The following is a 26,976-nucleotide window of genomic DNA, read 5'->3' on the forward strand; positions in this document are numbered from 1 at the left end:
TCGCCGGCCGAACAATTTAATCAGTGCAGATTATTTACAGAAAGAAACATACAGGGGTGGGCACTGACCCCCTCCCCTTGGCTGGCTCTCCGGTTCTGAGGACAGAGGAGGAGGAAGCTACTGGACCTGTGCTGGGGCCAGCCCATGAAACGCCCCTCCCTCCGGGGGCCTTGGGGACTCTGGGTGGTGGAGCCACTTGCTCAGGGCTGCAGGGAAGCAGAGGGGACAGCCGGCTGTACAGTACCATTTCCCACGGCGGCCTCGCCTCCTGCTTACTTTGGGAAGGAGGAGGAGGAAGCGTCTCCGCCCTCAGGGCTGAGCCCAGGGGGAGGCAAGTCTCGAGGCCACAGAGGGCTCCTCTGGGGGCTCCACAGCCCTGTCCCACAGTCTGCGTGGGGGGATGCACCGCTGGCCTCCCCACCGTCCCTTCTCCTAGGGCGCTGGAGGACAGGGAGCTGGAGGGGAGGAAGCCCCCCAGCCTGGTGTGTGGTGGGCTGTGGACATCCACAACCCCAGCCTGGGCACCCCTCAGCCCCCTCTCCCCCGGGGACACTGGCAGCTGGCGCTGAGGCTGGCAGGGTTCTGAGAGCCCTGAGGACAGTGCTGTGGATGAGGAAGGGTGGGAGGGGCCCAGGGAGGGAGCCCAGGTAGGTCACAGCCCCGAGAGGAGAAAGTGGAGGGGGGCTGGAAGCCCAGCCTGGGGGCAAGGCTCCTGGGGTGGAGGGGCCTCGAGACCCCCTTTGGTCCTTGGTAAGGCAGGCCCAGGGCCCCTTCTCGAGAAAGGGAAGGTGTGGGCTCAAGGGGTACGTGGGAGCTGGGGACTGCTGGCCCCTTGCTGGGAGGGGCGCAGTGGGGTTGTCAGGTACAAGGAGGCGGGCTGCTGGGGTTGTCTGAGGTGGGTTGAGAAGGAGCCAGAACTCAACACAGACTCACGGCCAGTGGGCCACCTCCCCCTGCTGTCCCCTCCGGCCTGGGGCTGCCCCTGGGTGAAAGCTCTTCCTAAGGCAGAGAGACTCAGGGGGGTGGAGACCAGTTCGGCCCCACCAGTCTCCAGGGCCCTTGGAGCCCACTCTGGCCCCGGGGCTCAGGGCGCAGAGGGCCAGGGCAGGAGAACCTCCACAGCTCTTCCTCCGCTCTCCCAACTCAGCCTTCTGATCCTCTGCTCCTCTGGCTGCGGTCAGGCAGAGGTGGGTGGGGGCCTAATTCCCTGTCTGGAGCAGAACTACATTTAGAAAGCTCTAACCCCCTGGCCTGAGGGACTGCCCCGGTCAGGAGAGTAGAAACAAATGCTCAGTTAGTGTGCAAACACAAAAGACACCTGGGCATAAATAAACAATGGAGGCAGGGCTGGCGGGGATGTTGGAAGGCCCGGAGGGGCCCCCACCCAGGGGCTGAGGGAGCCGCTGTAAGGCTCTTGCTGGGAGCCCCAGGAGCCACCTCGGAACCACAGGCGCCACGGCCAGCCCAGGCCCCCTAGCACCGTGAAGAGCGGGCGGGGCGGGGCGTCAGACCCACTCCTGCAGAGAGCGCTTGCAGTAGAGGAGCATGCGGGGCGCGCCCTTGCGCTGCATCTGCACCAGGGCGTAGGTGAGGCCCAGGACGCAGAGGAGCAGCAGCAGCGGGGGCACAAGCACCATCACCATGTTCACCGTCCGGGTCACCTCCTCCATCTGCACCACCACGCGGCTGCCCCCGTCCTTGTCCGGCCCCACCCCAAAGTCCCCCTCTCCGCCGCCCGGGCCCGCCTCGTGGCCCTCCTCGCCCTCCTCGCTGTCACCGCCCGCCCCGGGCTCTGCACCCCCTTCGGGGTTGAAGGGCGGGCGGGCCACGTCGGGCCATCGGGGTCCCGGCTCCACGTGCTCTTGGCAGCCCATGAAGTCCCGCAGGATGGACTTGGGGTAGCCAGGCTCCATCCGCAGACGCTCGTTGTCGAATTTCCAGTATTTGGTGCCCTTGTAGAAGTAGGTGTAGGCTGTGGGGGCAAGCGGGCCAGAGTGGCATCAGGCTGTGCCCCACTCGCGGGCTGGAGACCCTCAAAGAAGGGTCCTACGGCCTGCTGGGTTGGTGGCTGTGGTCAGGGGACCTGCTACCCTGTCCCAGGACTGGCTTCACCCCACACCAGAGAGGCCAGTGTTTTGCTGAAGGCCACACAGCCATCCTGCAGCGGATCTGGGTGGAGCCTGACCCTGCCTTGGACCAGCTCTCTGGCCTAGGGCACCTTGTCCTCATCCCATCAGCCCCGGGAAGGGCTAGGTTTGGACCACGGGTGAGCTATGCTCCACAAAGCACAGTGAGCTCAGAGCGGCTACAGTGACACCCTCACAGAAGCTGTGAGAGCCACTGAGCACTGGCAAAGCCAGCAGGGTCTCCCCTGCACCTGAGACCCAGGGCTGACGGTTTTTCTTAAACTTTTCAGAGACCCTGCTGGAGAAAGAAAAGCTACAGCTCCCTGTGGCTCGGTTAATCACAGAGATCGGGCTTCCCTTCCGGGCAGGTAAGTGGGCAGCCTGCGAGGACTCTTGCGCCCCATTGCTCTGAGCCAAGCTCACCCCCCTCAGGCTCCAGGCTCCCTGCGGGCTGCCCAGGGGCAGCCGGACCCTGCAGGGGGCAGGGTGCTTCTGAGCGCCTGCTCTGGACTCCTAACTCAAGTTGCCCGCTGTGGGATCTGGCGCCCCTTACTCAAGGTCTCTGGTTTAGTGTGGCTGTCCGTAAAAACGGAATGATGACGACGCAGGGAGGGCCAGGAGACATGCTCCGAAAGCTCCCAGCCCAGGCCTGTCACAGCTGTGTCCCCATACGTGGCGTCACAATGCCGGGTGACCTGGGGTAAGCCCTGTTCCCTGTGTTTGGAAGGGGGATGTGAGTACTGGGCAGACTGGAGGGGCTGACCCTGGTACCTGCATCGTTGCTCAGGAAGGCCCCTTTAGGGGCGGTGGGGATCCCCTGCCAGACACTGATGGGCTTGGGGTAGCCCGGGTCTCCACGCTGCGTCTCCTCATTGAAGCGCCAGTACCTGTGGCCAAAAGCACCAGGCTGTGGGCCTGCCCGGGCTGGAGCCCGTTCCCATGGGCACTGGGTCCTCTCTGGGCAGGCCTGGGGATACGGGGGCCTGGCTGTGGCCTTCTCCCTTCAGAGAGAGGGGCGCCCACCTGTCCTCTTGGAAGAAGAAGGTGTGACCCGTGGGCTCCCACCAGATGGCCGTGTCGATGTGGTCGTAGGGGATGCCCAGGCCATAGCTGGTCAGCGGCTGTGGGTAGCCGGGCTCCAGGTTCGCTTCTCGGAAGAGCCAGTAGCGGTCACCTGCGGGAGGAGCAGGGGGTGGATAAGGACAGGCCTGGGGCTGAGGGGGGTGTGCGGGAGGGGGCACGGGGAATGCGTTTCTGGGCCCACAAATCCATTCACATCCACTGCCACACACACCACACACACACACACAATCACACCCACACCCTCCTACACAGGACAGGCACTGACACCCACACACCCACAACACACAACGTGACGCACCTGTGTGTCTCACACCCTGCACTCACAGACACCTGTGACACAGTCTTACACGATCATGTCGCCCGCTCACACCTGTACACACATCACATGGTAACACTATACAGGGGCCTGCACTGAACATCCACCCCCCACACACAGTTCTTGTACAGAGAGAGGAAAGAGGGGGAGCCCTGCCTGACCTGGGTCTGGGGGCTGCATCCCTGGGGCACCCCAGTGCAAGGAACAGGGCTCCCCACTTCTAGTGTCGGCCCAGCCCTGTCCTCAGGGAGCTCCTGCCTCATTGGGGCTCAGGCCAGCGGGCTGGGGACACAGCTGATCCATCAGAGGGGCTGCTCTCGAGGCCCTTGCCAGGGAGGCAGGCCCCAGAGGGAGGGCTGGTGGTAGGGAGTCCGTTGTCCCTGTGGACAGACCACAGAAATCCTGCCCCAGTGTGGGCTCGGGGGACCCATTCTTATGAGGGGGGGCTGTAGGCGGCACACAGAGGCAAGGAGGGAGGGAAATGATGCGGAGCCCCTGTGCCGTAGAAGATGGACACTCGCCCCCAGTCAGAGCAGGGGCCCCCTACCCCCTGCTTTCTGTCACCTTCCCCCACCACTGCCTTGCTGCCTGGAGGACTTGTCTCCCCAGGGTGAGTGCACAGTGGGCAACAGGACAAGACCCTCAACGCAGCCCTTGGCTCTCCTCCCTCAGGCCCGGCTGGGTCAGAGGCCAGGCCAGGGGTCAGGGCAGGAAGGCTGCCCAGCCCCTCCCCCTCCCCCAGCTCACCTTTGAAAAAGACAAAACGCCCGTCTTGGCGCTCGTAGGCAGCACTGATGTCACCGGGCAGACCACGCCAGAAGTGCCCGATGGGCATGGGATAGTTGTCCAGGACGCGGTTGTGCCGGACCCGCCAGAACCAGCGGCCCTGGGGAGGGCGGGGGGGTGAGCGCGCAGAGCATGCATGCCACCTCGGCCTGGGAGAGGGCCCTCCTCCACCCACCCCTTCCCAGTCACGGACAGTCCAGGGGGGCCACCAAGATCCTGAGGGGCGGCTTAGAAAGCCAGGGCCCCACCAGGGAGAAAGGCTGGGGGGTATGGACCCCTGTGTGACCCCGTGCAAGGCTCTTGTCCCTCGGGCTGGTTTTCTCTTGGTCTGGGGTCTGATGGCTCCCAGGGGCTGCTCAGGGAGGGAGGGCTGGGGGCGTCTGAGCAGCCAGGTGGGGCCAGGCTCTGGGGGTGGGGGTGCTCTCCTGCTCTGAGCCCGGGCCAAGGGGCTGGGGGCGGCATGGGCAGGGGCCAGACCTTGAACACGAACATCTCCCCACGCAGCATGGCCACCGTGTCAAAGTCCCCGTCGCAGATGTTGGGGCCGTACTGGTCGGGCCGCTCTGTGGCTCGGGGCTGGACCGGTGGGCCTGGCTTCGGGGGCCGCTCTGGCTTCCCACCTGGGGGTGGTGGCTGCGGGGGTCTGGGGGGCCGATGGTCTGGCCGGCCTGGCCGCCGTGGAGTCACAGTGGGGAGGGGCCGGGTGGGCTGTGGCTGACCATCTGGGGTGCCTGCAGAGCGAGGGGGAGTGGGAAGTGAGGGGGGAGCCCTGGAACCCAGCCAGAATGCCAGGTTCTCCTACTCAGAACCCTGGGAGCCCAGGGTCCCCAGCTGGGGGAGACGTGTGCCCCAGTGGCAGGCCCACCCAGACGAAAAGCCCTGTCTGTCCACCGCAGACCCCTCCCCACACCTGCCATCCCCTCAGGAGGACCCTCATCCTCCTCCACACAGCCGCCTCCTGGGCCTCCCCACACTGCGCCCTGACGCTGCCCCTGGGCCCCTTCCCCTCAGGGACATTCCCCTCAGGATCCAGCCTGCTTCAGTGGAGGCTCCGGGGGGCAGTGGACACTCACAGAGGAAAGAACATGGTTCTGCGAACTCTGTCCAGTGCCCACCTTGTTACCAGGTCGCCGGGGATACAGTGAGGGAGCGTCTGTCACGTGCCCACCAGGGCCTGACCCACTGAACTGGCCCTCAGGAGACCTCACCACTGGAGGCTGTCTCAGGTAAGGCCTGGGAGGGGTGCCACCTGCCTCAAAGCCACTGGGAGGTGACAACCTGACAACACTCAGCAGAGAGCCCAGGACAGGCTCGGGCTAGGAGCAACAGTGGGAGGAATGGGGTCCTGGGGCCCCAGGGGCACCCTCGGTCTAATAAGAGGCTGAGGGGGAAAGGGGGGTCAGTGAGGGTCCCCTGGAGGGCCCCAGCCTGGAGCCAGCGTGAGGGCACTAGGTGTGGGCCCTGGGGTCTGTTGAACTCTTGACAGCAGCATCATTTCTAGCAACATCATTTACTCACTGAGGGATGCAGACAAGTCACTAATGATCTCTGGGCCTCAGTTTCCTCATCTACAAAATGGGGAGAGCAGTCGTTCCCATGCTTCGAGGGGCTGGAGTTGAGAGCAGGCATGCAGAGCCCACCGGTGCGCCCGTGCCACCGCTCACCGTAGAGCTGCTGGATGCCCCGGAGGTCGTCCTCAGGCAACTGGAAGTTGTCAGTGTCCATCCACTGGTAGAAGGGCGCCATGATGGCACTGGGGTTGCTCGAGTGCTCCAGCCCCAGTGCGTGGCCCAGCTCGTGCACTGCTACTAGGAAGAGGCTGTTCCCTGCAGTGGGGGCAGCAGCACAGTCAGCTCTGGCCCAGGCAGGACCTGGCCACCCCAGACCCTGTGGGCTGAGGCTGCCAGAGAGCCTGCCCTTGCTTCACTCTTAGAAGAGGCTGAGCTGCTCTGACTTCTGGGCCTCCAATGTCCCCATCTGAGAAATGGGTGCAATGACCCCTTCCCTTCCTTACCACCCCTCTGAGATTGTGGGACAACAGACAGATATCAAGTGTCAGAGCTCTGGAGAACCACACAGGGAAGCTCTCCCCTCCTAACCCTGCAGCTCTGTCTTTGTCCCCCCCAACCCAGCCCCTACCCTGGCCAGCTGTCCTCACCATGCAGGTCAGTGCTGGAGAAGGTCCAGGGCTCATCGGCATCGAAATGGGTATCCCCACCCAGCCCAGGGCCAGGGAAATAGGCGTGGGCCAGAAAGCCGCCGGTGCCGTCAAACGGTGAGCTGTCGCCGTGGAAGCCGGAGGCGAAGAGTACCATGATGTCGGCCTCCTTCTGCCGCCGCAGCCGGATGTCCTCGTAGGGCACCTCCTGGAAGACCAGGGGCGTGGCCTGCTCCCACACGCGGAAGGCCCTGCGCACCGCCTCCAGCGAGTGGTACCAGCCCAGCTTCTCCGTGTAGTTCTGGATGCTGCGGGTGGGCGGGGAGACCCGAGAGTGAACCCCGGGCCTGGGGCTACGGGCCACTGCCGCGCCCACGGGGCAGGGGCGGGGACACATGGTCCCAAGGAGCGCGAGTAAGTTCTGAGCTGGTCCACGGACAGTGCCTGTCAATATCAACCCTTAGTTTACTCTGATGTGAATTTGAACAAGAGAACTAACATGTCAAACCCAGGAGTTCGTTAGGCTATCACTGAATAAGGTTGCATTGTGCCAAATAAGCTTATTTTAAGCAAGGAAAACATTAAATAAATGTATAGGTGACATGTAGCCAAGAGAAAGACCTAGAAAGTGGGATACAAATGGCTGAGGTTTAGGAAACAGAGGCCAAGTGGTTCTGGATATTGGGCTCCACGGTCAGGCCGACCCGAGTTCAACGCCGAGATCTAACCGTATCTGTGTGACCTTGGGCAAGTGACTCAGTCTCCCTGCACTTGAGTTTCTTCATCTGTAAAATGGGAAGAGGAGGGTGGTGCTGTCATCACGGGCGCTCTGTGAGGATTAAGTGAATTAACTCATGTAGAACACGTGCCACTGAGGCTGCACATGGGAGATGCATGAGGCGGCCTGTTATTAGGCGGATAAATCCGACTGAGCCTCTGTGTGCTGGACAGACCTCCATCACAGCTGGCTGGACCGTGAATTCACTCTGGGGGCCTGGGGTCCACGAGGCCACAGGAGCTGCTCTTCTGTGAGAGACGGAGCTCCAGGTGGGGTTGTGGCTGGGGTGGGCCGTGGCTGGACTGGAACAGGAAAGGGGCCCTTGGGGACTGCCACATGGCTCGAGGCTCAGAGGGGTTTCTTGCCCAAGGGCTCGGCAGAAAGAAGGAGGGAGCCTGAACCAAGGTTTTTGCAGGTGACTTGCTGCCTGCTTACCTGACAGATGCCCGGATTCTGGCACCCTGGCCCTCCCTCCCCTGCCTGAAACCCCAGGCCCTGCACTGTGGAGGCCCCCAGTTTGCACTGGTGCAGGAGCCCATCTGGGCCCTGGGCTGCTGGCGGGTGGGGCCACAGAGCGGAAGCAGCTCCAAGGGTCCCGACCTTCTCTGGAGGGGGACTGGCTGCGGTGTGCGGCCAACCCCGTCAGTGTGGGAGCCGGCCGGACTGCTGTGCTGGGCACCCCGGGGTGGGCTGCTGGGAAAGGAAGCCTTCTAGACGAGCCCACTGGGAAGCCCGAGGCCTCAGCCCAGACAGGGAGAGGGCCGAGCAGCCTCCGGGAGACGCCCTGGGAAGGACACCACCCTGGGCAGCGGGGGCCCTACCTGAAGGTCAGGTGGTGGTTGTTCCACTTCCTGCCAGTGAGGGCATAGCGCCGCCGCCGCCGCCGCAGATTGGCCTTCACGCGCACCCCGAACTGGTCCGGCACCCCGCAGCGGGGCCGCTTCATCCACCTGGGCACGGGGTGGCGGGGTGAGCACACAGCCTCCCCTCCACACGCCTGCCCACACTGGCTCTGCCTCTTCCAGGCAGTCCACCTTCTTCCGGGCCTCTCCGGCCTCTGGCCCTCGCACGGCTATGGTGTGGGGGAGACTCTCTAAGCTTTGACTTCCTCATCGGGAAAATGAGTGAAACGATCTCGTACTGGAAGACTGAGTGCCCAGCAGTGGCTCCGCACAGGTGAGCCCTTCTCACTAGCATCACCCAGGAATCGGAGAGCCACTCCTAGGCCTCCTGTCTTTGGCATGTTATGCGATGTGCACGCTTATCAAGGAGGTGGCTCTGGGTCACGTCCCCTCTGTTAGATTCAGAACAAGGCTAGCTAGGATGTCCCATCCAGGCACGTGTGCTGTGCCTCCCATTCCCATGCCTGTAGCAGACATCACTAGTCAATCCCATGCTCCTTCTGGCCAATCCGGGATTCAGCCTCAGGAGCTTTCTCAACACAAGGCTTTTGGCACCCAACCAATCAGAGCTGGCATGGAGGGCCAAACCATCTGCCATCTCTTATTTAGGCCCCTCTTTTCTGGAAACTCCACATGCCAAGCCCTCATCAGAGTAGGCCAGAAGGAGGGCATGTGCCATTGCGGTCTGGGAAGGGCCCGACGGAGGGACTCACGCCTTGGTCTCTTCGTCGAGCACGCCCGTGACAGGGATCCCGTAGAAGCGCTGCATCTCGGCGAGGGCGGAGGCCAGGATCTGGGCGGAGCGCATGGTGGACATGTGGCGGCTGGGCTGGGGCAGGTAGCCGTAGAGCCGCAGCCAGTTCTGCAAAGGAGAAGCCAGACCTGGTCAGCGGGTCCTGCACTGCAACCTCCAAACACGTATAGCCTGCGTGTGACCACTGCTCACCACCTCCACCACTGTCGCCCGGTCAGAGCCGCGCCTCCTGCCGGGGTGACCGGCTGAGCCTCCGTACCACTCTCCCTGCTTCCACCTCCTGTGGTCTATTCTCACACAAGAGCCAGAACAAAAGGCCTTCAGAAGTCAGGTCCGGTCAATTCTCTGCTTAGAACCTTCCAAAAGCTTCTCATCTCAGAGGAAAAGCCAGTTGTTACAGGAGCTGCCAGGCCCTCACTCCCTGGCCCCACCTCAGCTCTCAGACCTCACTCCTCCCATCCACCCCAGCCTGGCATGTTCTGGCCTCAGGGCCTTTGCACTTGCTGTCTGCTGTCCAGAGCACTCTCCCCCAGACATCTGTATGGCTCACACCTTCATCTTCAGGTCTCTGCTTCAACCTCACCTTATGGGAGGAGTGTTGTCTGACGACACTATGTGAACGACACCCCCCACCCCCGCCGTACCCTACACTCCCTCTCCTCCTTTCCTGCACATCACCATCTGACACACTGTATGTTTCACTTGGGTGTTTATCGCTTGTCTTCCCCCTTTAGGATGGAAGCTGTGTCCATGAGGACAGTCCACAGTAGCTGTTCTTATTATTGCACTGGCCCCTCCTGGCTGGGCCCCCTGTCACACCAGGCTGACTGCTAGGGACCCTAAGGGGTTCAGAATCTTTTGAGGCTTCACCAAGTAGGAAAACCAGCCCCTTGGCACTGCTCCCCAACAGACCCTAAACCTCCTGTAAAGAGAGCAGATGGATTCGGGCAGCCCACCCAGGCCCAAGAGGGTAGGACTGGAGGCCTGAGGTCCAGTCCCTGCTTTGCCACAAACTCTGTTCTCTCTGGCCTGAGCTTCCTCATCTGTACGACGGAACAATGGGGCTTCTGGGGGGTGAGATTTGAGTGACAGCCCTGGGAATAGCAGCTGGCACACAATGGAGGTGCCTGTCCCCTTCCAGAGCTTGTTGGGCAGGTCGTCTCATCCATCTATCCATCCGTCCATTTGTCCACCCACCCACCCACCCTACCACATGTTTCTGAGCACCCTCTCTGTGCCTGGCACCATGGCCACTGGAGGCTGTGAAGGACCACGGCCAGGGGGGCCTGACCTCCAGGGGCTTGCAGTCTCCCTGGGGAGACCCGGTGCACCCACAGAGGAATTCACGCCTGCAAGTGTGTGAGCAGACATGACGGTGAGAGGGAGGGGACCCGAAGGGCTGCTCTCTGAGAGGCTCGGAAAGGTGGGGCTGCACGTCAGGGCTCCATAAGGCAGGATAGCGGCCAAACACGGTGGTTGCTCTGGACTGACAGCCACGTGTCAGCTGGTCAGGGCCACGCCCACATCTGTCTGCCACCAGTGTCACATCCAACACCTTGGGTACTTGCTCCCTCACTGCCACCTGCCAGCCCAGCCCCAGTGCCCGGCCAGGCCCCTGGTGTGGACAGGCTGCCCACACAGCCTGGCTCGGCAGTACCCAGGCTGCCGCTGGAAGGAGCAGCTGCTGAGCCAAAGAAACTGCCAGAGCCAGAGACCGGATGCCCAGTCACGGCTTCCAGGCCTCGCAGGGCCCCGGGAAACAGCCACAGAACGATGAGGCCGAGTCACGGAGCTGAGAAACAACCAGAGCTGGGGACAAATCCCGGCCTAGCCACTTCCGAGCTGTGGCTCCATGCCTCCCTCAGTCCACCATCAGTGAAAGGGGTTGTTAGGACCTGCCGCATCTCATCACCTTCTGCGAGGATTTGACAGGGAGGCCCACACTAGCACATGGCAGTGTGCTGGGCAGGGGCAAGTGCCCAATGAATGTATTATCAGTGACAGAGGGGGCCTGTCTGGTCGCCCCCTAAGCAGCAGCCTTTGCCTCTACCAACAGGCTTGAAGGGTCCAGGCTCCAATGGGGCCTGAGCTCCCGGCAGCCTCAGGTGAGGGCAGGGCAGCTGGGGGATGTAAGAGCGCCCAGTGGCCTCCCCCGCTGACCCCCTCACCCCTCCGGTCCTTCCCTCAACCCCAGCAGACCCTGGCAGTGTCACGGGCACCCTCCCTGCTCTTCCCAAGCACAGGAAGCCTTTCTCCCTGCCCTTCTCAAGCACAGGAAACCTTTCCTGAAGCTCTGTGTGTATTAAGGGGGGGAAGCCCACCACCCTTAATGCACGTGGTTTTCCTGAAGAAGCTTGGAGAGATCTAGAAGGCAAGGCCATGATGCTCGGTCAGCTCTAAAGTGAAAGGAATCCAGCCGGAGGTGGGGGAGATGTGGGGCTGTCTGCTGACAGCTGAGGGCACCTCTGCATCACCTATTTGCATAAGGTAAAAATATCTCGGGAGCGCAATCACAGGCCACCAAGGGGCTGATTAGCGGTGTCTGCAGAGTGACAGGAGGAGGGCAGGCGGGGAGGCTCAGGCTGGGGCCCTGGGGAGGGAAGGGGGGCTGGCCTGTCTGCAGTGAAGAGCTCCAGAGCCAGAGGAGCGGATGGGGCAGGGGGGACCCCCTCCATCCCAGGGCAGCTCAGGGGCTGACAAGAAGGTCCCAAGTGTGCCTGTGGGCCCTCCTTCACACAGACAAGCCCCCTTCAACTCCCAGGGAGGCCAGGGGCTTCCCTCTCAGGATCAGTCAAGCCTTGAACTCTGGTGACAAATGCCTCGGGGACACTGCCAGGGTGAGAGGCTGAGGCTGGGGACCGATGGCATGGGTGGCCTTGGCCCAGAGCAGCCGAGCCCTGGATGACAAGGTCAAGAAGCTGACAGAGCCTGCCTGACTCTGGCAAACTCGTGCTCGGGGCAGAATGCCAAGTGCCAATCAGTCTGCTGGGCGATGGCAGACGCCTCCCGCAGGGCTGTGGGCTTTTCCTCTCCCCAGTGTCCCAGAGGAAGTTTCTCGCCAGAGGTGAGGACACGGAGGGAGAAGACAGCACGGGCGCTGCTGCCCCTGGTGAGGGGGTAAGCCCCAGCTTGCTGGGGTGCTCTGCTGCCATGGGACAAAAGGGGGGGGCGATTCCCAAGGTCATGACCAACCTCCCAGTCTCACAGTGGGGGAGGGGCTGTGTTCAAGCCCCTGCTGCTCCTGCTGGTGACTGTAGAGACTGTCCCTTACACAAGGTGCCTCCTTTTCCTCCTGTCACCTAGAGTCTCACAGATGGGGTGAGCCAAGCAGGCTCACCAAGCTTGTCTCTCAGGTGGGGAAACTGAGGCTCAGGGAGGTCAGTAAGTGGCAGAGTAGGGGGACCTCCTCCATGAGGGCCACTGTCCAGTGGGAGGCAGGGAGGGTTCTGAAGAGGGCTCTGGGGCCATGAGCCCCTCCTACCCGCAGCCCAGGGTGGGAGGCTGCTGCAGGAGACCCCACCTACCCTGGTTCTTTCAGCCATTTCTTTCTTGAGCTCCAGACCCCCATCGCATAAATATGTATAGATGCTTCAGGTGAGTGGCTGGCCCCAGGCAGGGAGACGTGGGGCCACCAGGAGTCTGAGGGGGGATTGCTGGACCCCTGACCCTCCAGGCTATAAACGCAGCAGCCAAGGGCTGAGATTCTGCCGTGGGCCAGGCTGTCCACTCTCATCAACCATTCAATGCCCACAAGTACCCTTGAAAGGTAAATATGTTGCCATCTGCATTATACAGACAGTGAGGTTCAGAGAGGGTGAGTGGACCACCCAGGGACACACAGCTGGTCTGGCTAGAACTGGAGCTCAGAAGCAGTGCTATTGGACCACGCTGTGAAGGAGCACCAGCTCCTCTTGGCCTGAGGCTGGGGACACTGGGCTCCAGCCCTTCTCAGGAAGAGTGCCCAGCACAGCACTGGGGGAGGGCATCTATTCCTCCCCACACCCCACATCTCTGGCTGGTCTGGGCACCGGGCCACATCAGCAGGGCTGCCCCCCAGGACTGCTGAGACAACACCAAGGCAGGCCCACAGGGAGGGAGTGTCTGAGAAGGAGCCGCCAGATCAATACTGTGCATTAAGCAGCTGTGGGGGGTGCGGGGTGGGGGTAGGGGTGAGCGCCGTGCTGCCACCACAGCCAGCTCCTCCAGCCAGCTCCCCGGGGCTATTATCAGACCCTGTGCGATAAGGACAATCTCTGCTGGGCTCTGCTTTGCTTCTGTCACCCACGGCTCTCTGCGGTCCCAGCATACCCCGGCAGGGCTGCCCAGCCAGGCACAAAAGGAGTCTTGTCAGGCCTGCCAGCAATGGACCTGGACCTTTCATGGCATCGTGAGGTCCTCCCCGTGCCCATCTCCCGTAGCCTGCACCCCGGTCTGGGGGCTCTTGGGAGCAGGCCAAGCCTCGCCTGGCTCTGCACTCCCAGCCATGCCGGGCACAGAGCCGGCGCTGAATGGGATGCTGAGTCCGGGAGCAGCCACAGACCCTGCTGAGACAGGGCACACATTCCAGGCCCACCAGGCCCACCTCTGTCCCGGGGATCGGAGTCGGGAGCCCACTCACCAGCTGGGTGACCCCGAACAAGCCCCAGGCTCATCCAGTCCCAGGCTAGAAGGGACCTCAGGGCCATCAGGCCCAGCTACCTCACTGGAGCCACCATGGACCACAGCTGGGCCCAGGACTCCTCCAGTCTGCAGAGACGGGGCGCCCACTGCCACCAAGGTAGACCCTCCCGTCTTGGGGCAGTAGAAAGCTCCTCCTCGGGCTGAGCAGAAATCTGCCTCCTAGTGACACCTGCCCCTTGGTCCTGACTGCTTGTCCACGTAACAGGCCTTCGAGTAATGGAAGAGGGCTAAGACAACTTCTCTGAAGCCCCTGTTCCCTCCTCGCAAAAGGCAGTCAAAATGATCACTCCCCGCCTGCCCCCCAGGGATGAGAGCATAGATGACATAACTAGCCCCAAGGCCAGTGAGGAGAGGGGGCCCCAAGCCAGGCCACCCCATCCTTGGTGGATCACTTACTACCTTTAGAGGCAGCATGGTCCATATTTAAAGCAGTTCTAGAACACTCTTGCTGATTTGGGGCTCAAATCTGCCCCCCACTATGGGAAAGCTGCAGGTGGGGGAAGGGGTTCTGGGTAGCGAGGAGAGCAGGCAGGGTGGGGGATGTCCAGTGGGGAAGGAGGAAGGAAGAGGACGTTCTAAGTTCCTGCTACTTCTGTAGCCTGCGGCCTCCCAGCCTGCCCCCGCACTCCTTAACCTGGAGGGAAGAACAGACAGGTCCTTTGGCCAGTGGGCGGGGTGAACAGAGCCCTGTTTGCTAGTGGTTTTGGGGTTGGCTGGGGGCCAGGCCTTGGGGCCTCACCTGGAAACCCCCTGTAGGGGTTGTCTCCTACATGCGGCTGTTCCCAGGCAGGCCTGGGTGGCTGGACAGGTGGAGGGGAGGGCTCCAGGCTCCCCAGGCTGAGGACAGCTCAGCCCCACCTCCACAGCCTCCTTCCCCCCTGGCTCAGGCCCAGCAGGCCCCCACCTGGCGGCACTTCCACAGGTCAGCAGCCTGGCCTCTGACCTGCGGCCTTTAACCCAGCATGGGGGCTGGGAGCTTGGGCTCCAAGCCAGACAGACTGGGTTGAAATCCCAGCTCTGCCACCCCCAGGCTGGGGAATTCCGGGTAATTTCTCTCACCCAACAGTCTGTTTCCTCTTCCGTACAATGGGGTAGTGACGGCAGCTACCCTTACAGAGTTAATACCAGGATTAAATGTGAAAATGCTTACAAACCCCCCCGAGGCCATGCCCAGCATAGAACCGAGCATGGTGAAGGTGCTCAAAGGGAACAGCTGCTCCTCCCTGGGCCCCACGTGAGGGACACCGTGCATGGCGTTCGGCATTTTACACACAGACGCACTGAATCTCCCCACCAACTCCATCCAGTAGGTACTACCACCATTCTTATTTTATAGATGGGGAAACTGAGGCTCGGGTTCAATGACTTGCCCAAAGCAAATGCCATTTGCTTCTCACTGTCATTGTGTCTTGCCACCATTTTGCAAGCGTTTCCTACAGACCAGGTGCCATGCTCCTAAGTGCTGGACATGAAGCTGAGCTCTCACCCCTCCAGGGTGGCGGGCACTCCCGGCAGAAGGACAAGGCGGTGCCCAGGGCTAAGGGCTGGTCCTGGAGGGCTGACCCAGACGCTGGCCTCCAGGCTCCACGGCGCCGGCAGCTCCACCATCTGATGGCAGCAGGACGTGGGGCATCTCCAAGGGTCGGCTAATGTCTGGACCCAGGTCCTCATCAGTCTGTCCAGATAGTGGAGGTTGAGTTAGGTTTTCGTGCTCATTTCCTGCTGTTCCCACGAGGGAATGAGATCTGGCAAGAGGCATCCCTCTGTCTCTCTGATCCAGGCCCAGCTCGCACACCTCTGCCGTTCTTGCTGCAAAATCTGTGCTACCTCCCCCAAAGGGCCCAGGCATTCCCGGAACCAGTGTCCTTCTGGGGAGTGGCCTCACGTGAGCCCTAACTCAGGGGGGCTTGTCCAGCCAGAAGGCACCTACTGTGCACCACAGGCGTGGAGGTTACAGCCACCTTCAGGGTCCCAGGTCCTCACATGCATCTGTGGTGTCCTCCCAGGACCCTCTGTGCTAGAGAAGGATACAAGCAGACAGCCCCTAAGCCCTCTCTGCTTCTGCTGACTCAGAGAGCACATTTCCATGCCCATGGGAGAGCTGGCCATGGGGCTTGGAGCATGGCTGACTGTGTGAGCCACATAAATCTTGGGACGTGATATTGAATATTGAAGATGCCAATTGTCTTAGTCTGTCTGGGCTGCTGTAACAAAAATACTATACGCTGGGTGGCTTATAACAACAAACATTTATTTCACACAGTTCTGGAGGCTGGAAGTCCAAGATCAGGGTGCCAGCAGGGTTGGTTCTGGTGAAGGCCCTCTTCTGGGTTGCAAACTGCCAACTTCTTGCTGCATCTTCCCACGGTGGAAGGGGCAAGGGAGCTTTCTTGGGCCGCCTTTTTTTTTTTTTTTTGGTGTGTGTGAGGAAGATCAGCCCTGAGCTAACATCCGATGCCAATTCTCCTCTTTTTTTTTTTGCTGAGAAAGACCGGCCCTGGGCTAACATCCATGCCCATCTTCCTCCACTTTATATGGGACGCCGCCACAGCATGGCTTGATGAGCGGTGCGTCAGTCCGTGCCCAGGATCTGAAGCCGTGAACCCTGGGCCGCCGAAGCGGAGCGCACACACTTAACCGCTACGCCACCAGGCTGGACCCTGGGCAGCTTTTATTTTATTTTATTTTTTATTTTTGGTGAGAAGGATTCACTCTGAGCTAACATCTGTGACAATCTTCCTCTATTTTGTATGTGCATCACTGCCACAGCATGGCTGACAAGTGGTGTAGGTCCACACCCGGGAACCAAACCCATGAACCCCAGCCACCAAAGTGGAGTATGCCAGACTTAACCACTATGCCACGGGGCTGGCCCTTGGGCAGCTTCCATAAGAGCACTAATCCCACTCTGCCCTCGTGACCTAATCACCTCCCAAAGGCCCCACCTCCAAATATCATCACCTCGGGAGTTAGGTTTCAACATATGAATTTCGGGGGGACACACACATTCAGTCTATAGAACCAACTTTAATCTGAGCTGGGGAGCAGCGGCCACCACAGCTGGCCTCAGGCAGAAGTCAAACTCCCAGCTGGGCAGAGGTGATGATGGCAGGGAAAATCTTGATCAAGTGACAAAAGGGGGGCGGGGGTGGCCAGAACCCAGAGCCTGGCAGAAGGGCAGTGCTGCCATTCTGAGCTGGCATCAGAGGACATGGACAGTGTTTGGAGGGATTTCAGAGGAAGTCTTCTTTGGGGGGTCTGGGTGTGTTTCTAGGTTGTTTCCTTTTAAAAAGCAGCCATGGGAGGGAGAAGAAGAGAAGATACAGCTTGGGTAGGTTCCCATCGACAAGGCCCTCACATTACCCCCTTCTCCTCGAGGGTGGGCACGGGGGCCTCTGTAGTGTCTGCTCCACATTTAAGAAGGAGTATTAATAAAGAGCGCACAGTGTGAGCAGAGACTGGAGCACAGGAAGCCTGGGGCAGTGGCTCACCAGTCAGACCCAAAGGTCAAAACCAGAATTCAGGCTGACCCCCACCACTTGTTTTGCTTATCCTGCTCAGCTGCCAGGTAGGGGCAAGGAAGATACGCAGGAGTCTGCTCAGGGAAGGTGGGTGTGTCTGTTTTAGTAGCAGTGGCACCACACCTGTGAACTCTGGCAGCCTGAGTCACCTCCACGGGGCGGGGCAGGCTGAGGGCCTGAAGTTGTTCCTGGGAGAAGGGGGGAGGGGGAAGTGGGAAGAGATTTTCTCTTGTGAAAATCAAAGGCACTTAAGTGGGCTGGGTGCTGCAGCCAGAAAGAGCAGGTCAGAAATCTGAAGGGGGGCCTGGACTCTCAGGCCAGGGACGCCAGGAGCTACAGCTGGCAGCTCAGTCAGGCGGGGCCCAGGTCTATGCAGGGGAGTGGGGCTCCAGTCCAGAACGGCTGGAGACTGGGCCCTGACATCCAAGGGAAGGAATGGAAAGACAGCCGTCTCCAGGCTGGGGCCCGGCAGGTTGCAGGTGTCTGCTGGCTCCTAGCACATGCAGGACTCCCTGATTCCTTAGTCTGATGAAACTCCTGTGGTTTCTGCCCTGGGAGGAGGGTGGGAGAGAGAGGGGCCGGGCTTGGCTCAGTTGCCAAGCTGCTCAGAGAAGGTCCCACGACCTGACCTGAGGTCTGGAGATGTGGGGATTCTGGGGCGAGGACCAGAGCCCTTCTCTAAGGGAGGGAGGATCTGTGGACACAGGGTGCAGGCCAGGCCCAGGAGCCTCTGAGGCTGGTCTTTGGATAGTGTGGACTTGAGGACAGCTCTCCCACAGCCTCTTGGCTAATGGGCTGGCTGCTGAAGCCATTCGACTCTTTGGGCCCAGATTCAGCAGGACTTGACGGGACTCCGAGGAAGATTCTGTACCCCAAAGCCAACTCTAGGATCTGGGAGAGCCCACCTGTCTCGAGCCCTTCATCTACCTTGGCTTCCAGCATTCAAGGGTTCCCTAAACCTCCCAGAATCTCTTCCAGCAGCAGCCCAAGCCAAGTTTCCCTCAGGAGAGGGGCTGCAGGTCAGTCACAGAATCTCCAGCCACTGCCACCACAGGCCGAGGGCCGTGGTCTGTGGCCCCAGCGCAAGCCCTGGGCTGCAGGTACTCCCTCTGCTAGGAGAGGAGGGGGTGATGGAGGAGCAGAAGCAAAGGAAAGGCAGGATGAAGCCCCTCCGACTACCGGCCTCAGTGGCCCAGCTCTCTTCCATCTAGGATGCCAATTCACCATGCACTGCCACTCAATTCCAGTTTGGTCTATAATTGCTTCCTGCGCAGAGATGCGATTCCTAACTAGATTATAAAGTCCTCGAGGGTGGGTCTGTGACTTGCAATTCTTTGGTACTCCACTCCAGAGTGGCAGGTGGGCACAAACAGCACTCTGCCCAGTACCTGGATGGCAGACGGAGGGGCAATCCCCACCAGCAGGATCCCCTATAAACCCCTGCCTGCCTGTGTGAATGGGGCGGGGGCAGCCGGAGGGGCATGGGCTGGGTTCCCACTCCGCCTCCTGCCAGGGCCTGGCTGCCTGCAGCTTTCCCTGGCCAGGCCAGGGAGGGAGGGCAGGGCAGGTGGGGAGCTGGCTGGGAGGTGTAACTTGAGCTGGGAGGAATTCCCTGCCCTTCCTCCATGCTTTTATTAAAGTAGGGCGGGGAAGGGCAGGCTTCCATCGGAAAAATCTCCCAGGCAGCCGGGGGAGGTGGGGAAGCCGCCGGGGGCTGGGAGGGAGCACCGGCCGGCCGCAAATAGAAACGGCGCTCAGGCCCACAGCCCAGGCGGCAGGAGGCTCCAGGCCGGCCCAAGGGCACCGAGGCCCGATCCTGCCCGGGCGGGCGCAGAGGCGAGCGTCCTCCCACCTCCCCGCCCAATCCTCTCCTCTCCTGGTCCGGAGCAGGGTCTTAGAAGTCGGGAAAGAACGGACTCCGCTTTAGTTCTGGGGCCTCGGAGCTGGTGCCCTCACTATCCCTGCTCGGGAGGACGGCGCTGGGCGACCCCATGGAGCCCGGTGAGCCGGCTGGACCCAGCTCTGCGCCAGGAGGCCGGGCCTGATCACCCGCGGGACCCATCCAGAGCTGAGGCCCCGTAGGGATGTCAGGCGGGCTCCTGGTGGAAAGATGTTCGGAGACCGCCCTCTCCGACCCGGGCCTCGGCGTAGAAGCGCTGTTGGGAGGAAGCGCCGGGGGAGACAGCCTCTCTCTTTCGGACTCCACCTGGCCGTGGCGCGGCTTCCGCGCAAGAGCCCAAGAAAGTCGCCAAAGCGCCCCCGCAACCCGAGTCTGCTGCCTCGGAGGTTCGCACCCCTTCCCCCAATCCCGGCCGCCGCGCACGGCTCAGTGTCACCCACACCGGAGGTTACCTAGGCGGGAGCGCTGCCTGCTCCGCCAGAGGCCCCCCGCCCCCCAGGGCAGCCCCCTCCCCACTCGCAAAGAACGCCACTGCGCGCCCGCTGGTCTCTCGAGGAATCAGCCGCCCGGGAGGGGAGAAGGGGCTAGGGGCGGCAGAAGCGGCTCCCGGGAGGCGGTCTGGGGCGGATCAGCGCTCAGGGCAGGGCTGTAGGGGTGGAGAGCGGGCGCGAGCCCCACGCCCTCCAGGGTTTGGGAAGAGGTGCGCCGCAGAGGGAGAGCTGGGAAAGGGGCAGCTTGCCTAGTCCCCTTTCTTCCCCGCCCCCATCTCCGGGACAGGGTCTCGCCGCCGCGCCCCCTACCTCCTGGCCTCGGACTGCGGGCGTGGCTCCCTCCCCACCCCACCCCCAAGTCCCCCAGCCCACGGCCCAGGGGGCAGGGTGGGGGTCCTTACCTCGGCGTTGACTTCTGCGTCCTCCGCCGCCGCGCCGCGGCCCAGGCAGCCCAGAAGCACCAGCAGCAGCAGCAGTAGCCGCGGCCGCGCCGCCGCCTCCCGGCCGCCAAGGAGGCTGCCCGCCCAGCCCGGCCGTCCGAGCGCGCTCCGGTCGCTGCCCATGCTCTCGGCGCCCAGCCCGGCCCGGAGCGCTGCACGCGGGGCTCGCCCGCCCGCCGGCGCCGGGTGCCCGCACGCGGCTCCGAAACTTGCGACGCTCCCTGGCTCCCCGCCCGGCGGGCGCGCGGCAGACCTCCGGGTCCCGCTCCCCGCCGAAGCCGCTTAGGTCCCCTCGGCAAATTCCCACGCCCGGGGAGAAGCGGGCAGGGCAGGTCCGAGCGCGCGGAGCCGGCCCACGGGGGAGAGGGCCGGCCGGAGCCGCCCGCCTCGGGGTCCCGCAGCCTCGGCGCCCGGGGCCCGGCTCCTGAGAGCAAGCGCAACTCCCGAGCCTTTGTCTGGCTCAGCGCTCCGGCCGCCCGGTGCCGAGGCGCCCCCTGCGCGCCCAGCTCCCTCTGCCCATGCCCAGGGCCGGGCGCTGCCCAGAGCGCGCGCCTCTCGCCCGGGGACTCTGCTCGCCCGGCGCCCGACCGGGCCCGGGTGCCCGCGCAGTCCCGGGAGGAGGCGCAGGCAGCCGGCCGGAGCGAGCGCGCGAGCCAGGGAGCCGGCGCCCGACGTCCCCGGCGAGTTCGGCGCAGCTCGGGGCGCTCCCAGCCCTCCGCCCCGCGCGCCGCGGCCGCGCCGCTCTTAAAGGGCCAGTGCTCTCTCTGTGCGCCTACCCCGGCGGGGACCGGGGGCGGTACCTCGGCCAGAGGCTTCTTGGTAGCAGGTGCCGGCGGTGGAGTGGGACCGGCGCCCTTTTACTCTTTCCAGACGGCGGGAATACCCCCCAGCCCGCCCCCGTCACATCCTTGCTTTAGGGGAGCGAGGTTGACCCCCAAAGACACCTCCCACAGAGGGAGGGAGCAAGGAGAAATGAAGACTCCTTTTTCTCCCATCCGCTGGGTGGGTGGGGATACTGAGGCCGTGGTGGGCGGGAAGGAGGGTCGGGGTAGGAGGGACCCGAGTGTCTTGTCTAGGCTAAAAAAGAAAAAAAAAAAAGATAAACAAAAATTTAGAGATTTGTTGGCCTGAGGCCTCTTTTCAAAAGCCTCAGGTGTCTTTGGCTCTTCAGTGACTTACCTCTGTTGCAAATTGGGGTATGGTACCCTGGGTGTGCAGTGTGGTGAGACAGAGCACAGGTTTGGGAGGGACACGGTTGGCGTCCCGCGTTGCCACTTAACCCGCGGCATGGAGATGGGCAAGTTACTTAACTTGTCTGAGCCTCCATGTCCTTATCTGGACTGTGGGGCAAAGGGCTGGGTGAGTGTTGGTATGCTTCCCATTCCTGGCCTAGCACACATTAGGTGTCCAAGCAGAGGACACTATTTTGGGCAAGTGAAATGTGACAGTGTCGCCGACAAGGTGCCGGGCTGGTGGGCAACTTCTCTGGGAGCGGAGCTTAAAGCGCTAGATTTAATTCTATTCCAGGTGTAGCTTGAGATCCAGGCGGTATGGATGCAGAAGGCCTGAGGTGCAGGACCTAGTTCTAAGGTCTGCAGAGGCTGCGTGTCCAGACCAAGGGCAGTCTTGGCCCAACAGACTGTCTGCCCTGGGGTCAGAAGGTGAAGGCGCCTGCAGAGGGCCTGAGGGCGGAGACCTTCCCTCTCCTGGGCCACCTCCCAGCCCCGGAAATGGGAGCTTTCCTTACCTGAGGGCGGGTTTCTCCAGAGCAGGCCCTGGGTCTGCCCAGTGGCCTCACCTCCCGGAAACCAGCAGAGATCTGGCAGAGCTTTAGAAATGGCCTCTTCACCCACCTGCCAGGTGGAGAAAAAGAGCACTGTTAAAGAGAACAGACACAGAAGTTAAAGTGGGAAGATAGATTTTATTCAAAAAACTGTTGCAATAGGGGAAGAGAGACTCCAGTATAGGACTGGGCCCAAATCTGAATGCAGCTAGAACAAGTGGAGATTCACAGACAAGGAGCAAATTAGCAAGCTGGAGGGGAGGGGAATTGGTGGATGGCAAAATACTAAGAGGAGACATCAAGTCTGGGGGATTCTGACTGAAGGCAGGCGGGGTGATGGGAGATCATCTGGGGGCAGTGGGGATGCGGAGTCTGATCAGATATCAGAGTGGGGCATTCTCCTAAACTGACTTAGCAGGATTCTTGCTAAAACTGGATTCTAGAAGGAAGTACAGGGAGGGGCCTTGTTGGGGAGAGGGGTCAGGACAGCCTGACTCAAGTTGGGTGAAGCAAAGAATCTTTGTCAGGCTCCCCTCTTGCTCAAGGAAAGAAGAGGCCTTTTTCGTTCCTCTGAACAATATAAGTCCATTTCTCATTTGCTCGCCTTTTATTCTTTTAGAACCAGCGGAACCACCTGTTGAGAGTTGGTGATGGTTGATAATTGCTGTCCTGTATGACCCACAAGACATTTAACGAGATGGATACCTTGAAGATAAATGGAAAGACGAAGATTTGAGGTTGAATTGATCTGCGTGCCCAACTTGGTAAATCTTCAGGGATCTACCAAAAGAAGTCCCGGGACCTGTTGTCCTTCCTTGGTGGTGCGAGCGCCATGGCAGTGATGCAATTTCTTTGTTCACCTCTCGAACCCTCTTGTGTATGGCAGAGACGTCAGGTAGATTGCCAGCAACAAAGGGGGAGCAGTTGCTTCTGACCACTGTGCAAGTGCCCCCTTCTGCGGCCAGGGTCAAATCGAAGGTGAGGCAGTTATGGAGAACAGCACGCTGGGTTTCTTGTAGTTGGCGAGTCACCCATTGGAAGGCAGTGGTGATGTTATCCAGGGACACCGTAAACTGCATCAGCAATGAGTAGGTGATTCTGTTGTTGAGTCTAACTTCTTGAGCCAGGCGATAGATTCCTGGGGATGGTACCCAAAATGTGGCAAACTTTTTCCCAAAAAGTATTGAGGTCGTGGATGGAACTTAGGCCCAGTTCTGTAGCTGTTTTTTCTGAATCGCCTCCCCAGGAACCGAGATCACCTACAAGGGGATCCATGATGTCCTGAATACCTCTTGTTCCTATAGTGAGAGCGAGGTGAATCTGGGGAAGTGATTGTTTTAAAGATAGTTTAAGGAAGGAAGAAGGTGGTGGGGATGGATGAAGGGGTTGGTAAGACTGGCAAGGCAGCAAGACCCCATCCAGGTGGCAGGTAACAGCCAATAAGTCTGGGTTCCACAGACAAAATGAGAATCATCGGGAGTTAGCCAGGAGTCATAGAAATAGTTGTCTGATGGCCAAGGGTAACCAAAGAATGTTAATTTTGAAGGTGGGGAAGTGATTTGTGGGAGGTGGTCCATGTGTGGTTGGGCTGGGTCCGAGAAATGAGGCTACGAGGGGCATTCCCATTCATACGAGGGATATCCAGAGAACCTATAGCGATTTGGGGGCTTTATGTTGGATCTAGCAACAGCTAGGTAAGTGTAATGATGAATGCTCATTCTCAGAAAGGGGCCCACGGGAAAATTACGATGGAAGCAGACATGACCCTGTGAGGACAGACTGGAATAGTGCGGGGGTTTCTCACAGTTTAAAACAGTGGAGAGAACAAGAGAAGGGTCACAGCAAAAGTGGTATACTGGTTGATCAAAGGGATCTGGGAAGTGCCAGATGTGCCCACAGGACAGGGAGGACAGGTCCATTAGTCTGTAGCATTGTGGGAAGTGGCGACTCATTCAGCCCAAGCTTAAAGTTTCTGTGAGCAAAATAGTCTTGCTGAGAGGCAGGGAAAAGTGAGGCGTGAGAGAGGAGCAGGAACTCCTAAATTCAGGGACAGAAAAATGAAGGTGAAGACCCGTCCCAGGTGAGGAAAAGTCCTAGTGAAGGCAGGGAGGTCCTGCGGGAAGAACGGGAGGGTCTCTAGGCGAATGGTCAGCATAAAGAAGCAGAGCAGGAAGGAGGGACCAGGTGGGTCTGGTTCCCTGGTCTTGAGTGGAAGTTGGCTACCTCCTCACGTCGTCTACTCGGTCCCATGGTTTTGGGGCAGCTGTCTGCTCCTGGCTGTCATCTGCTTCTGGAGGCACATGATAGGGCCTCAGTTTGAGGTCTCCACTTGGAATACTTCTCCAGTCTGAATAGCTCTTGTGTTTCTTTAGTTGTGAAACATGAACCCAAGGTTGAACACCCTGTAATTTGACAGCAGTGTTAAAAATGAGTGAAATGGTATAAGGTCCCTTCCATTTGGGCTCAAGATTAGTCTTCTGATGGTGGCTTTTCCAGAATACCAGATGGCCTGCTGGTAAGTCACGCCAGGGATGATCAGGAAGTTCTAGAGGGAAGGCAGTCAAGGGAAGCCTTGACCTGTTGATTATAGGATTAAGTGTATTTTGTTAATCCTCAACAGTATCTAAGGATGTAGGATTGAATGAAGTTAGAATTTTCCACTAGACGAGATGAATAAGGCTTCCTCCTGGGTCCTTCCATGATAATTTCAAAAGGGGATAGCTTACATGGAGATAGGGGTGAAGATCTGAGAGTCATAAGAGCAATGGGCAGCACTTGTGGCCATGGAAGTCTAATTCTTCAGTTTAGACAGTTCGGTCTTGAGGATGCTGTTGGTTCTTTCTATGGCGCCTCATGACTGAGGATGGAAAGGTAGCAGAGTCTTTGACTAACGTGTTGCCTTTTCGACTTCCTGTATAATGTGATCCTCTGTCACTAGAGATTGTAGAGGGGATACCCGGGTGGGGAAGATTTGTTTCGGAGACACTTTGGCAACTGATGTTGCTGAGGCATTTCAGCAGTGGAAAGCCTCTAACCGTTTAGAAAACACGCAGATGAGAGTGGGTACACATTGGTAGCCTTGCGCTTTTGGTGACTGGATAAAATCTATCTGCCAGTGAAGGAAGGGTCTGAGGGGGAGCCGCTTCCCTTGCTTGCCCCACTTTCACAGTTTTCCCAGGGTGATGTTTCTGGCGGTTGAGTCACTTGGCAACTGCTTCATCCAGATCAAACCCGAAGTGTCCAAACTACTGTTTGTTTAATATATCTCGCATTTTGTCCTTTCCACGTGAGTCGTGTTGTGTAAACATACACAATGACCGGAGAGATGGACTTAGGAGTGACCAGGCCACTGTCTAGGTGTTTTCAAAGTCCCTCTGACTGGCTTCAACATTCAGCTTTTTCTCATTCAAGTCTTCTGAGTCTGAAGCTCTTATTTGGGTCATGTGGATCTCTTTTATGATTTCCTTAGAGTCATCCTAAATTAGAGCTGTCCCTCAGGGGAAGGTGAATAATCCCACCAGGGGTCTAGGGCCTCAAAGCGGGATGCGGGGTACATAGTCCCAAGGCTTGGAAACCGCTTGGATTTCTTGGGGGGTTGGGGAAGAGACTGCTACTTTACTATACTTATCAGCCAGTCTATTTCCTCACTTTTGTCTGAATTTGTTGTGCTATGTCCCTCAGTTTTAACTGGGGCGATGACAGTGCCTCTAGAAGTTCTGCGATTTGGGGTCCATTTTTGACTGGGGTTTCAGCTGCTGTCATGAATCCTCTCTGTTTCTGTAACATACCAGAATCATGCAGTACCCCAAAGGCAGAGCGGCTATCAGTATGAATGTTCACCTTCATTCCTTCTGCTCTTATGCAAGCCCAAGTAAGAGCAATTCCCTTGGCTACCTGGGCTGATCTGATGTCCGGCAGGGCTCAGAATTCTAGAGGTTTATGTTGATCATGATGGCAGAGCCAGCCTGGAAGGCCCTATCCTCCTTCTGAAGAGCCAGGTCAACTTGGGGGATGGGAGTTTCTGATAAATCTAGCCTAGGACAGGATAATGATCTAGTGCTAATGACACAATCGTGGGGTGTCCCATCAGTGGGAAAGGAAGCAGGCTGGCAGGGTTAAGGTTTTGCCAGCGATGTATGGTGATGTGAGAGCAAGAGAGTAGTAAGATTTCATAAGAGGTAAGTCGAGATGCAGAAAAGGCCTGTGTGTTTTCATTAAGCAGTAGGGTCTGCGCAGCATGAGGAACACGTATGTCAAGCAGACGACCGAATATGAAATCAGAGGTGGCTTGGACAAGGTTGTTGGTTGTAAGCCGTGGCTCCCAGGCAAAGGGGATATGTCTTAGCTACTGGGTCAAAGGACAAACTACAATATGCCAGAGGTCTTGGTGTCATGATGCTTCTGGGATAACATTCTGAGGGTGTGACCCTCTCATTCATGCACAAACAAGGAAAAAAACAGGAAGTAATTGGAAAGTCCAAGGTGGGAGGTGAAAGTAGAGAGCCCTTAAGGTTCTCGAAAACGTCTTTGGATAGGGGGTCCCAGACCACTGGGTCTGGGGATGCCTCCCTAGTCATGGTAGAGGGGTGAGGCAATCATAGAGAAATTAGGTATCGACGTCCTATAATATCCCACAAGACCCGAAAACCCACCAGTTGTCATCTTCTTCCAGGGAGAGGAAAATGCTGAATAGCAGAGGCTGGGTCTGTGGAGATAGCTTTACCTGCAGCTGAACATCATGACCCAGATATCAGACATAGAGAGCAGAGTTGAATTTTTGTCTCTAGCCACCTTGTGGCCCTTTCTTGCTAATGCCTTAAGAAGGTATTCAGTGTCCAAGAGGAGATGTCATAACTGTCAGGACACGGAAGGAGGTCATCTACATATGGATTAGAGTGGAGTCTCCTGGGAATTTTAAGTCCCTCAAATTCGCATTTAGGGTGTGCGAGAAGTAAGTAGGAGCCTCAGGAAACCCATGAGGCATAACAGTCCAGGTGTATTGTTATCCCAGGTGAAGGCAAACAAGTGTTGGGATTCCTTATGAAGGGGAATCCTAAACAAGGCGAACACCAGTTGAGGACTGTGAAATATTGGGTGCTGGAAGGAATAGCGGACAGGATATTAGGCTCCAAGGCGAATCTGGGTTTGATGACTTTATTGATAGATCTCAGATCTTGGACTAACCAATATCTTTGCCCAGGTGGTTTTTTGATGGCCAAAATGGGAGTACTGTACGGACTAGGAGTGGGGACTAGAAG

General features: G+C 59.3%; 1 protein-coding gene and 1 long non-coding RNA gene across 2 annotated transcripts in view; one reads left to right on the forward strand and one right to left on the reverse strand.

The window, feature by feature from the left end:
* Window positions 1-20,327, reverse strand: MMP15 (matrix metallopeptidase 15). The gene is made up of 10 exons (XM_004431659.3): window positions 19,897-20,327; window positions 8,863-9,011; window positions 8,069-8,197; window positions 6,470-6,777; window positions 5,976-6,137; window positions 4,789-5,042; window positions 4,273-4,411; window positions 3,150-3,300; window positions 2,898-3,013; window positions 1-1,972 (listed from the first exon to the last, which is right to left on the reverse strand). Exons 1-10 carry the CDS (start codon window positions 20,056-20,058, stop codon window positions 1,506-1,508), a joined length of 2,037 nt encoding a protein of 678 aa, XP_004431716.2. The 5' UTR covers window positions 20,059-20,327; the 3' UTR covers window positions 1-1,505.
* The window catches only part of LOC147913128 (uncharacterized), an 11,256-nt gene continuing 3,099 nt past the window's right edge, over window positions 18,820-26,976 (forward strand). Inside the window, exons 1-2 of the long non-coding RNA XR_015549163.1 lie at window positions 18,820-19,390; window positions 22,338-22,696. This is a non-coding gene — a long non-coding RNA (uncharacterized LOC147913128). The remainder of the gene's footprint in view (window positions 19,391-22,337; window positions 22,697-26,976) is intronic.

Source organism: Ceratotherium simum, chromosome 30 (genome assembly GCF_057802395.1).
Source record: "Ceratotherium simum simum isolate JZ-2026a chromosome 30, ASM5780239v1, whole genome shotgun sequence".
NCBI classification, from domain to species: Eukaryota; Metazoa; Chordata; class Mammalia; order Perissodactyla; family Rhinocerotidae; genus Ceratotherium; species Ceratotherium simum.

Coding starts and splice junctions, on each gene's coding strand:
- MMP15 (XM_004431659.3), bottom strand. CDS start 20,058: ATGGGCAGCGACCGGAGCGCGCTCGGACGGCCGGGCTGGGCGGGCAGC. Junction 6,138..6,469: donor CTCCAGCACTGACCTGCATG/GTGAGGACAGCT, acceptor CCCCCACTGCAG/GGAACAGCCTCTTCCTAGTA. Junction 3,014..3,149: donor TTCTTCTTCCAAGAGGACAG/GTGGGCGCCCCT, acceptor TTTTGGCCACAG/GTACTGGCGCTTCAATGAGG.